We start from the raw sequence: 12,633 nt of genomic DNA on the forward strand, positions 1-12,633 counted from the left end.
AAAGGAGATATGTACCCTAGGGACAAGGAATGAAAATCATGCACCTTGTTTATTATCTCAGTAATTATGTAACCACAACAATGTCACTTCATCTCCTTCAACTCCCTGCAAAAGGAATATCTCTGACACATAACTCACAGAATGGTTATAAGATACTTTAAAGACCTGAAAGTAAAACGGATTTGCAGATTGTTGTTTCTATCTGGAGGCTTTGTGTTTACTGTCTTACAATTCACCAAATGAAACATCAACACATCAAGCCATGAAGAACAACATTTTCAGGCAATAAAGAATTTTTTAAAGTCATATGAAAGATGCCCTTCATGGGAAGGTTTTTATGACCAAAGCAGAACTAGAGATCATTACTGATCACAAAATAGAAAATTTCGATTATACCAAACTGAAAAGTTTTTGTACAAACAAAACTAATGCAGACAAGATTAGAAGGGAAGCAATAAACTGGGAAAATATTTTTACAGTCAAAGGTTCTGATAAAGGCCTCATTTCCAAAATATATAGAGAATTAACTCTAATTTATAAAAAATCAAGCCATTCTCCAATTGAAAAATGGTCAAAGGATATGAACAGACAATTCTCAGATGAAGAAATTGAAACTATTTCTAGTCATATGAAAAGATGCTCCAAGTCATTATTAATCAGAGAAATGCAAATTAAGACAACTCTAAGATACCACTACACACCTGTCAGATTGGCTAAGATGACAGGAAAAAATAATGATGATTGTTGGAGGGGATGTGGGAAAACTGGGACATTGATTCATTGTTGGTGGAGTTGTGAACGAATCCAACCATTTTGGAGAGTAGTTTGGAACTATGCTCAAAAAGTTATCAAACTGTGCATACCCTTTGATCCAGCAGTGTTACTACTGGGATTATATCCCAAAGAGATTATAAAGAAGGGAAAGGGACCTGTATGTGCACGAATGTTTGTGGCAGCCCTTTTTGTAGTGGCTAGAAACTGGAAACTGAATGGATGTCCATCAGTTGGAGAATGGCTGAATAAATTGTGGTATATGAAAATTATGGAATATTACTGTTCTGTAAGAAATGACCAACAGGATGATTTCAGAAAGGCCTGGAGAGACTTACACGAACTGATGCTGAGTGAAATGAGCAGGACCAGGAGATCATTATATACTTCAACAACAATACTAGATGATGACTAGTCCTGATGGATCAGGCCATCCTCAGCAACAAGATCAACCAAATCATTTCTAATGGAGCAGTAATGAACTGAACTAACTATACCCAGAAAAAGAACTCTGGGAGATGACTAGAAACCATTACATTGAATTCCCAGTCCCTATATTTGTGCACACCTGCATCTTTGATTTCCTTCACAAGCTACTTGTACAATAATTCAGAGTCTGATTCTTTTTGTACAGCAAAATGATGTTTTGGTCATGTATACTTATTGTGTATCTAGGTTATATTTTGATATATTTAACATCTACTGGTCATCCTGCCATTTAGGGGAGGGGGTGGGGGGGGGGTAAGAGGTGAAAAATTGGAACAAGAGGTATGGCAATTGTTAATGCTGTAAAGTTACCCATGTATATATCCTGTAAATTAAAGGCTATTAAATAAAAAAAAAAACAAAAAAAAACAAAAAAAACAAAATAAATAAATAAATAAATAAATAAATACTTACCAATAAAAAAAAAAAAAAAGAAAGATGCCCTTCATTATGCTTCCCTATCATTAAAAAGATGTCAAACCTCAAGCAGCTGCCAGTTTTGTTTATCCCTAATTATGACTGCACAAAATCTGGCCCGTGGTTAGTTTTATATTCATAATGGTATGTAATACTTATCATGTTTCTCCAAAACATGTCTCCTAAGACCAACCCTCTTATTTGTGCTCTTAGGTCCACCTCCTCTTTTCCATCTTCAACTTCTCCTTCACCATCAGCTCTTGCCCTAGTGACTAAAAGCATGACTGAGTTTATCTCAGTCTTAAAAATATCTTTGCCTACTTGTATGAACTGATACAAGGTGAGTTGAGTAGAGCCAGGACAGCAATGTACACAACAGCAACAATATTGTAAAGACAAATGACTTGGAAAGACTTAGGAACTTTGAATATAACTAAGCCCAATTCCAGAGGACTCGTGATGAAATGTGCTACCCACTCCTTGTTAGAGGAGATGGACTCAGAATGAAGATTGAGACCTATCTAGGGTCAGAACATGGCCAATGTAGGAATGTGTTTTGCTCAACTATAAATGTCTTATAACATGTTCATTTTACTTGTTTTTTTCAAAAGGAGTGGGAAGGGTAGATGTGGTAGGAGGAAGAGAATGCAGATCTGAAAATAAAAAATAAACTAAAGGAAAATATATTTTCCCAACCCTGTCCCCCCCTCTTATCAGTCTCTAGCTCTTCTCCCTCTTTTCACTGAAAGTCCTAAAAAAATTAACTATACCGACTGTCTTCAGTTCCTTTCCTCCCATTCATTTCTCAAACCCATGCAATCTGGTTTCTGGCGACAATTTGTGTCAACAATTATCCTTTTCTATTCTCAAGCTTTTTTACACTGTTAAATCTGATGGGCTTTCCTTTAGGCCCCATTCCGACCTGATCTTGTGGTTGTTCCTGACAACGTCAGATCAACATGTCTTTCTGGATGTTTTCTTGCCTTCACTCCCTCTTCACCCTAACTCCAGTGGTGCCTTACCACCCAATTCTTCTCTTCTTGAAGAATACACTCTCCTTTGCTTTTCCTCCCATCTGCCTGACCTCTTCCTCCTATCTCTCCTGTGATAGGTCAGTATTTATCCATCTGAATAAAAGCATTCCTCTGAGACTTGTTCCTTCCTTTCCACTCTGTCTACTGATAATATCATCAGAACTCATGGACTTAGTCATCATTGGTAGTACAAGGGACCCCCAAATCTTTTATCAAGTCCTCATTACTTTCCCAAATTCTACTCCCAAGTTAAAAAGTGACCATTGGAAAACTCTACCTGAATAGATGCCCTCCAGGCAGTTTCAAATTCAACAAGTCAAAAAAAAGTCATTTCCTTGTCAAGCTTCTTCGTTTTCCTAATTTCCCTATTTTTATTGAAAGTACCACCATCCATTTCTCTCTCCCCACCCCCACCAGACACTTAATCAGCTGCTAAATCTTTATGATTCTATCTCCACATCATCTGCATCTATACCCTTCTTTCAACTCCTACAAGGCTCTGAAGTTCAAAACTTCCCTCCTTGCCTAAATTAGTATAATACTCTCCCCAATTTATCTGCTTCCTGTCTCTCGCTTCTCTGATTAATCCTTCACAGAGCTATCAAAAGAATCTTCCTAAAGTACACATCTGACCATGTTATTCCCTGCTCAAGAAGCTACAGGAGCTTCCTATTTGTTGCTTTAAAAGGGTAAAATACAAAATCTTCAGTATGATATTCAAAGCTAGTTATTTCTTAGTGGTCTCCTTTACAAAGAACTGCAAGTGAAGATGGTTTGGTTGAAGATTTCCCATATACGATTTTCTATCTTTCATCACTTGGCTTTTGAACATGCAAGATCGTCTATGTCTGGAGTGCACTGTGTTCTTTACTCTTCACAATCTAAGCAGCCTCTTGCTTTTGTAAAAGTCTGGCTCTAATACTACCCCATCCCTTGTTGATTCCCTCTTGAAATTCTCTTTCTCCCTCTCTCTCACTCACATTCTCTCTCCCTTTCTGGTTTAGGGTTCATTTGTCTGTGTACATATCATGTCCCACAAATACAGCTTCAGTTCTTTCAGGATTGGGACCCGTTCATTTTTGTCTTTGTATCTCGTGCTTAAATTAGGTGCTTAATGAATGTTCCTAAAACTTAATGGAACCATAGTTTATGTTTCTAGACCATAGATCATGTCTTCCCTTGTAATATCACAGAGATGGCTAGATAGAAAATTTTAGAGCTAGAAGAAAGCTTGGGGATCAAACATAAATTTAAGTTTTATATAATGGAGGAGGAATCTGAGGCCTAAGCTTATGAAGGCCAGCAATGTTGATCGTGTCCAACCTATGTAGTTACTCTTCAATCATGTGCTTCTTTCTCTGGCCCTCCCCCCCATAATTCTGAGGGGAGGTAGTTCTAGTAGAAGAACAGCAGAGTGGTGCTGGCACATCCTTTCACATTTAGGATCAACAAGGGAGGTTACGATGTAAGGGTATAAGCTGCAGACTCACCCATCTATGATCAGCTGGTCGTAGGGGGCTGGCTTGTCACACACAGGACACATCCAAGTAGGTTTCTTCTCATTCATCTGGAGGTAGAATACTGCATCGAAGCACTGCAGGTGGGCACATGTCTCAGCCCGGCAAGGCATGGAGAGTCGCATTTTTACTAGCTAGAGAGCAGACCAGGAGATGCCCCAAAGGAGAGAGCTGTTAGGATAGAGCTAACTGGGCCAGCAGTTCCCCTTTTCCAGCACAGAGAAGGTAGGGAGCCTGCAGAGTTCCAGTGCACCATTTGAGGAGCGCTCTCTCTTCCCCAATTATTCCAATCCTCTGAACCAGACTTACACTCAACTGTCTGAATTTATTCTTAGTTGTCTCCTATGTTGTCTCTCTTATATATTGCATACACAGCTAACACTATTAGCTCTCTGAGGACAGGGTCCAGATCTTCCTCTGGAGTCCCTAGAAGTCTCACATTTGATCCATTCCAATGGGTGAGTCCAATGACTGAGGATAAGGAGAGTGGGCCCTGAGCCTATGAGACAAGTCCATAAATGGTGCTAGGGATTAACCCGCCTTTCCCAAAAGAAGACAAGCTATAATCTAAGGAAAGGACAAGGGCTGAGAGACTATCCTTTCCTTGTTTCATCTGGAGTAGGAAGTTTGGACCTTCCCCCCTCCCCCCCAAGCTAACAGCAACACAAGGGTTTGCTCTGACTTACCGGACAGATGAGAGACACTCGGACACCTGTGGTAGCGATTTCACTGTCAGGATCAAGACGCAACTTCTCTTTGACTGAAGAGACAAAAGGAAACCCACAAAGGTTGAAAGGGTAGGAACTGATACCCTTTACCCCGCTTCTGAAACCAGCGGAGCAGAATGCCATGTCCTGCTACCTTCATGTGTATATGGAAGATGCAAGTTAAGGAGAACTGTGGGCAGCCAGTTTCTCTAGTCTGGGGAAATGTGGGCGAAGGAGAAAGGAGAATTTCTTACTCTCTTCCCACTTGTTTGCACTCCAACAGAGAGCCCTAACTCCTGCCTACCATTTACAGATAAAATACAAGTCCCAAGAAAGAATCGTGTCAAATCATATCTCGAAATTCAGGACTAGGCAATTAACCAGCTGTATACATGAGCCTGACCATAAACTGTAAATGAGGAGGATAGAGAGGGAAAGAGAAAGGAAGGAGGGAAGAGAAGGGCTGTTGATAAACAGAACTGCACGAAATCTGTGCTGCCATCAAATGCTAAGCAGCCTGGGCTCCAGACTACCTGGCAGGTCAGGTGAGACTCAGGCAAGTCTCAGGATGGCTTCTATTAATCTCTCATATTGTACTCAACTTTTACAAGATACTCAAGAAAGAGCTTGACCAGCAGATAGCTTAAGATCTAGCACAAGCGGTGACCTCCAGGCAGAATTAAGCAAAAACAAGAATTTTTAAAACTCTATTACCAAAAGAACACACAAGACACCAAGCCCAGAGTAAATGACATCACCTAGGAAAGAAAGCAAAGGTGTGTTTCCCATAGCTTTGATATCCTATTTTTATGGAAGGTAGGAAGAGAAGATAGGATATATGGAAAGGAAAACACCTCAGTCATTTAGAAACTACGGAACTGTCAAAATCTAATACTCTACCACCTGGAAACTTAGGATGAAAAGAAAATCATTTTTCAGAAGCACTCTTATAAACAACATAGTAGGATTTGGGCTTTTTAATCCAGTCTGCTATCTGCTTCTCTTTTATGGGAGAATTCATTCCATTCACATTCACAATTAAAATAACTAATTTTGTATTTCTTGCCATCTTATTATTAGAAGCACTCTTAAAATACTTTTCTTATTTGTGTGGCAACAAGACCTTCAACATATATGTGAAGAAAATTAAAGCAGACTGAAGTTAAGCAACAAAAAAGATTTAAAATCATGAAGTATCCAAATAGTTCAGGTAAGTGGTCTGAATTATATACCTAAACAGAAACCACACACATTAAAAATTTTCCTGAATAAGACTTCAATAGGAAATAAACTCAACAGTCTTTACTCTGGATTCTCTCCTAATGTTGCTTTTAATAAGTGAAAAGAAACTTCTTCTAATTCTGATCTCTTCACTTTATAACACACTGTAAGTCTTTTCACATTTCATTTTTCTTATCTGTCACTTTTAACAATGCAGTAACATGCTGTTACACTGATAACAATTTGTTCAGACATTCAACTACTGGACAGATAGAAGGTTTATAGTATTTTGCCATTACATAGGAGAGTAGTTATGAATATTTTTGTGGATAGTTCTCCCCACCTACTTTTCAATAACCTCTTTAGGATATAATAGCAAGATTGTTGGGTGGGAGGTTATGATTAATTTTGCAACTCATTGGGTAATTACAAATTGGTATGCAATACTTCAAAATTATTTTATTTTGTTATTTCATCCGAGTGTAACTTTTCAATTGATTACTTGTAATTTTTGTTTTTTTCTATCAAAAACTGTATTTGTTGGGGAATAAGCCAATTCCTGCTTAGGAACTCAACAATTCTTTAAATAAATTCTTTATATTTCTGAAGACAATTTAAAAACTGGATTACGATTCATTCCTTATTAAGTTTCTACTATGTGCAATTTCATATTATTTCATGTTTTCATGTTAAGGAGATACATAAGCAAGACACTAAGTTTCTTAAAGGCAGGAACAATAAGGAAGGGATCCAATTATGTTTCTTATACTTTTACCTCAGAAAAGTCTCTTCGCTGAGCTTTGGGAACTAATTACTCAGTATTCTCTAAGAACTGAATGACTACTAGCTTTGTCACTGTTTTCTGACATCTCTTAAGGAAGAGGATGATAAAGAGATGACTTGGGAGAAATTCTGGTAAAAGGTTTGATTAAGGAGAAAAGACTGAGGTCTCAAAAGTGTTTGACTACAGGAGTCAATGGTAAATGATAAAAGAGAGCCAAAGTTTCTGTCAGAGCAAACTACTAATTAAATCCTTGTGACTATCAAAAGGCCAACCAGATAAAAGCATTAATTAAAAAAAAAATTATCATGAGTATTATTTGCATAAGATACAAACACTAAGAACCAATTACCTTTATTTTATAATTTTAATAATAAATACACCACAATTTCTACAGCCTGGCGCTTCAGTATCATGCAGCAAGAGTTAGAATCCCGAGTTCAAACCTGGTTTTCTCACAAGCAAAACCTACAAAAGGTACCCTGAGAGTCTTCCATTGGAGGACAGCTTGAGATCATGACCCTTTCCAATTCCAACATTCCAGTGCTCAATGGGGGCCTCTTTTTGCATAATTTGCAGAAACCATAGCAAGGTCAAAGAGACCTTGTAAGCTACCGGGCTGGAATGTACCTCAGAGCCTCCATTATGTAGGCTTCTCCCTACATCATCTTACTGGATCTTTATTACCACCAGGGAGAGGTAAGAGGTACAAATATTATTATTCCCAATTTAGAGATATGGATGAGTGCCGAGCCTACAGGCAGAAATACCTGCGTGCAAATCCTGAAGCATTTGCTACTGAAGCAAATCACTGATCTTCTTAGGATCATGTGTAAAATGGAGATAATAAAAGACCCTACCTCATAGGGAACATCTGTAAGGGTGTTATATAAGTGCTTGCAAGTTATCTTTCTTCTTGTTGTTTCACAGAATCAAGGTCTTCTGACTCCAAGGTCAATGTTCTTTGCATCATACCATCCTGGTAGAGAAGGGGAATGCCATACCATTTTATGCTGTCCCCATGACTAGGAAATTAATTACATAAACATAATTATAGAGGGAAAGCTAAATTCTGAGACTCCTGAGAGAACATTCCTTATAAAAAAGGCTGACAAAAAAAGATGAATCTAAAGTAGAGAAGACTTAGTCAAGAAATGAAAGCTGTTTAAAGGGTTACAATAAGAAGGAACATCTGAGAGGGTGGAATGAGGATCAGTAGGAAAGAAATGAGTCTACATGTGCCTCTCTAATTATGAGTGGAACACATTAGGTATATCACACAGAGAAGCAAACAAGCATTGTAGCTTTAAATAAATCCAGAGATGTTAGCTAGCAGGGCAAGTGTTGACTATGTGACAAAAACTTTTAGAAAAGCTGAAAAGCAGTCTGGTAGGAAATAGGTATAGACTCAACATCTTATGAGATTTACCAAGACATGATCAAAATGAATATATACCTTAGGCATAGAAATATCATAAATCAATTAGAAGAGTAAGAAAATAAGGAAGAATTTATCTGTCAGATCTCTATTTAGAGGAAGAGTTAACAAAATAAGAGACAGAAAGGATTACAGAAGGTAAAATGATAATTTACATAAAACCTATAAGTTTTTGCAAAAACAAAACCAATGTAGCTAAAATTAGAAAAGAAAGAGGTGAATGAGGGTGGAGAAATCTTTTGTACCAAGTTTCTCTGATAAAGCTCTAATTTCTAAGCTATATATGGAACCAGAGGGGAGAGGAGGAAATAAGGGAAAGGGAGAGAAAATAAATCTTTATGAAAAAAAAATTTTTTTCACTTAAAAAGTGTCTCTGTACAAAGAATTTTTTAATAATCAAAGCTGTCTAACAAAGACTGTGTTTGATGGGTAATGAGCTACCTGTCTTTGTAATTGTTTACCTGCTAAGGATACTATAGAAGGGATTCCTCTACTGGGTAAAATGAGCTCTATAAAGTTCTTCCTAGTTCAGATTTTTCTCTAAATACTTAATAAACTTCAGCCAGGAGCCCACTTTACTATAGCCAGACCCAGGCTGGGTCTCTGAGAAAACTATTCTTTCTGCTTTTCTCCCTCCGCTTTCCTTGGATACTTAAGTGTCCTTATCTATTATAATAGTGTCTCTATTGCCCTGGCAAAACTTGTTCTTAAGAAGGACTTTGATATAAACTTACACTGAGAATTAACTCAAGTCTTGTTATGTACCCTCGAATATTTGCATTTTCAGGATATTTCTGTGGGATGAAAGGTTCTCTGGAAATAAAAGAATGGTAAATAATGAGGATACAGATGCGTAATTTGGAAGGAGTATCCTTTTCTAAGTAACCCTAAACCCACCCAATGTAAGACTGTGGCTGAAGATAATATACAGACAAAGAAGGATGTGTCATGGGCTTTAGAGTTAGAAATAAATCTAGGGACCATCTAGTCTAATCTCCTCATTTGTAGAGATAAGAAAAATGTGGTCACTCTAACTATCCAGAGAATTCCTGTTATATCAAAGAAAAAAAACCCAAAACCCTGATTGCTAGTATGGAACAACATTGGAATTTAGGCATAGGAATCTAATTAGGTCTGTGGAAGGAAGTTAAGACTGTCAAGCTACAGGTTTAGGAAAAACTATACTGGTCCAGAGCCCTAAACTTCTTCAGTCTATTAAGGAACATAGCAGGTGCTGTGAACTATTACAACTTTCTAAGTCTTAACCTACTAGATAACAGCATATTACAACTTAAGATGCAGTGCCAGGTTCCCAAGGAGGACCTTCCTAATTCAGACACTCCCAAGATTTAGAGCTGGAACTCTCTCACTTTACATGGTTAAGGAAATGGAGGCCCTAAGAGATGAGATAAAATCCCCCCCGGTCACAGAGGTAGTAACAGGAGAGACAGGATTCAGAGCCCTTATTCCAAAGTATAGAACCCGAAGTCCTCGGTTCACTTGTTACTCCAGTTGACAGATACTGCTCATCCCACCTTCTATCCCCAGAACAGCCTAAGAGTTATCTCTTGAATCTCTTGGCCAAAGCTTATAGGTCAGAACCAGCTTAATTTGGGTGGTAGCCAGTTTCCTTTCTTTGATGCTAACAAGGTGGAATGAAGAGAGGTGGGATTTGTCCCATGCAAGAGCTCATGGAAAGAACATGTTAATGCTGGGGAGGATTTTGAAGAGTATCTCGTCCCAACTCTTCATGCTGAAGATGAAGGCAGAGAAGCTCAGAGAAATAGATGGAGAGACTTGTGCAAGGTCCCTCAGTTAGTTAGTGGTAGAGCGTGGAAACTCCAAGGCTATTATTATTAAGCAGCTCTTAAGTCAGCAATCCTCCCCCTACATATCATGCTGCCGCCTGTTGTTAAAGGAGCCATGGCTTTCATCTCCCAAGCTCTACATCTGCTCAGGCCATCTGACTGTTGCTTGGGGCCAGGAAAATGAAGATATGTCTTACCCCCACCCCCAGACCTTTTTTTAATGTGACATTAATTGCAAAGGCCCCACCAAACCTGTGGCTAGCTAGTATGCAGATTAATCTCCCTCAGGATGAAAAACTCACAGCAGGGCCTGAGTCACCACAACAATGACTTGTGGGAGCAGGTCTTGAGATTGTAGCAGGAGAAAGAAATGGTCAATACTCAGGGAAGGGGAAAGGAAAGAGACAAATGTGAGCACCTGAAATCTGGATCATTAGGAGGCTGGGCTGACAACTTACTTTTAGGTATGGTGTTCTAAATTAATTTAGTTTAGGTCAGGAGGAAACTTTTTAGTGGAGGTTATGAAATTTCCATTCTAGGAAGTATACAAGGATATTACTGAGTTTTGATGGCTTTGGCAGTGGCCTACCTTCCAATATGATCCCATGGACAAAGGCCTGCTAACTTGAATTTGTGCTGCAGTAGTTCAGATTTATTTGGAAATGGAAAGGATTTTCTACCAGGAGTAAAGAGACCTAGTTCTCTTAGTCTTGGTCCACACAACTTTTGTGTGCCTAGATGATTTAATGCCTCTTTCTTTATTTAAAAAAAACAAAACAAAACAACAACAACAACAAAAAAAAAAACATTAAGCACCAATATATAAAGTCCTGGGCCAGGTACTTGTTATACAAAGATAGGAGATACAGACCCTGCACTCAGGAAGGTCTCAGTTTCTGTATATGTAAAGAAAAAAAAAGCCACTAGGGGTCCTAGAGGAGGAATGCTGGCCTTGCCATCAGGAGGCCTTCACTTTAAATCTGGCTCACACACTTGCTACTTGTATGACCTCTGGCAATTTACTTCACCTCAATTTCTTCAGTTATAAAAGAATGGAGTTGATTAAGTAATTTCTAACATCCCTTCAAGCTTTAAAATCCTCTGATGCATGATTTTGTTTCAATTGGGTGAACTAAATTGCTGAGGCCAGTTCTAAGTTTCTATTTCAAGTTCTAATTTTACTTTTGTGGTAAGTTTCCAGCAAGTTCTGAAAAATGGCAGCTTCCTTGGAAGCAACTCTCATTTGGATATACACATTCTGACATGTTTGTTTACCGTAGGCCATACTACTTTGTAGACATAATTTTAGGAACATTATTGCCAAATTTTAAATGTTATGACTAATTTAGTCCAAACTCTTTATTTCAATGAAGAAATTGAGTTGTAGTAGAAGAACTTGTCCAAAGTCACCCAGCTGTTTAGTATCATAGTGACTAAGATTTCTACTTGTGGGGTACCTTCTTTCTAAGGAGCTTGAACTTTTTCACAAATTGAGTCAATCTTCCATAATTGGGAAATAATGTGGAAGGAACGGAGAGTTATGTAAAATGTTAGCAAAGAGTTATAGGTTTTATTACTTTGTGGTACATATATTAAATTACACGGATGCCAGGAGAAACCCTTAGGGTTTGCTTTAATGAAAAATGATGTGTAACTTGCATATGCTTTACAAATGGATGCTGTTAATGTTTCTTTAACAGATTTTCCTCTTTAAAAAAGATTTGTTGTTCAGTCGTTTTTCAGTCATGTCTGACCCTTCATGACCACATTTGGGATTGTCCTGGCAAAGATACTTGGGGGATGTGCCATCTCCTTCTCTAGCTCATTTCATAGAAGAGGAAACTGAGGCAAACAGGATGAAGTGATTTGCTCAGAGTCATTCAATTAGTATCTAAGGCCAGATGTGAATTCAGAAAGATGACTCTTCTTGACTTCAAGCCTAGCACTTCACCCATTGTTCCCTCCTAGCTGCGCTTAGGAAAGATAGTCCTTATGAAATTTTATTTACAATGTCCTCAAAAGAATTTGTGTCTTATCTCTCTTATTGCACAAAATAAAATTTCAATTTCATCTTGTTCAAATGATCACAACCTCATAGTCTCAATATGATTAAAAGAAAAAAAAAAAAAAAAAAAGCTCAGAAGTCATCTAAGGCTCCCAGAATTCAGAATTCCAAAGTAACAAATTTTCAGTTTCCTGATAACAGTTCTTCTTCTTGGACAATTAAAGGGATTTCCAAAGAAATCCCTATGAGAACTGAAGGTGAGAATTATTCCTTTAATTTTAAAATCTTCAAATCAGGAACCTTATTTGCAGGGTCCTTCATTTTGTTCACATACTCAAAAAGGAATTTTAATCAGAGGTTAGCAAGTGATCCATGTTACTACTTGGTTCATTCCATCAATAAAAGATTCACAAGAAGAAATGTTTGTTTCTGATTAATGGGAAAAGGG

At 37.9% G+C, this 12,633-nt stretch overlaps 1 protein-coding gene across 1 annotated transcript in view; it reads right to left on the reverse strand.

Moving 5' to 3' along the window:
• The window catches only part of PIAS4 (protein inhibitor of activated STAT 4), a 55,514-nt gene that overhangs the window by 17,862 nt on the left and 25,019 nt on the right, over positions 1-12,633 (reverse strand). The window contains exons 8-9 of the mRNA XM_031947853.1: positions 4,912-4,985; positions 4,199-4,359 (exon numbers count right to left, since the gene is read on the reverse strand). Coding sequence (XP_031803713.1) covers positions 4,199-4,359; positions 4,912-4,985 — 235 coding nt within the window. The remainder of the gene's footprint in view (positions 1-4,198; positions 4,360-4,911; positions 4,986-12,633) is intronic.

This window comes from Sarcophilus harrisii, chromosome 1, assembly GCF_902635505.1.
Source record: "Sarcophilus harrisii chromosome 1, mSarHar1.11, whole genome shotgun sequence".
NCBI lineage: Eukaryota > Metazoa > Chordata > Mammalia > Dasyuromorphia > Dasyuridae > Sarcophilus > Sarcophilus harrisii.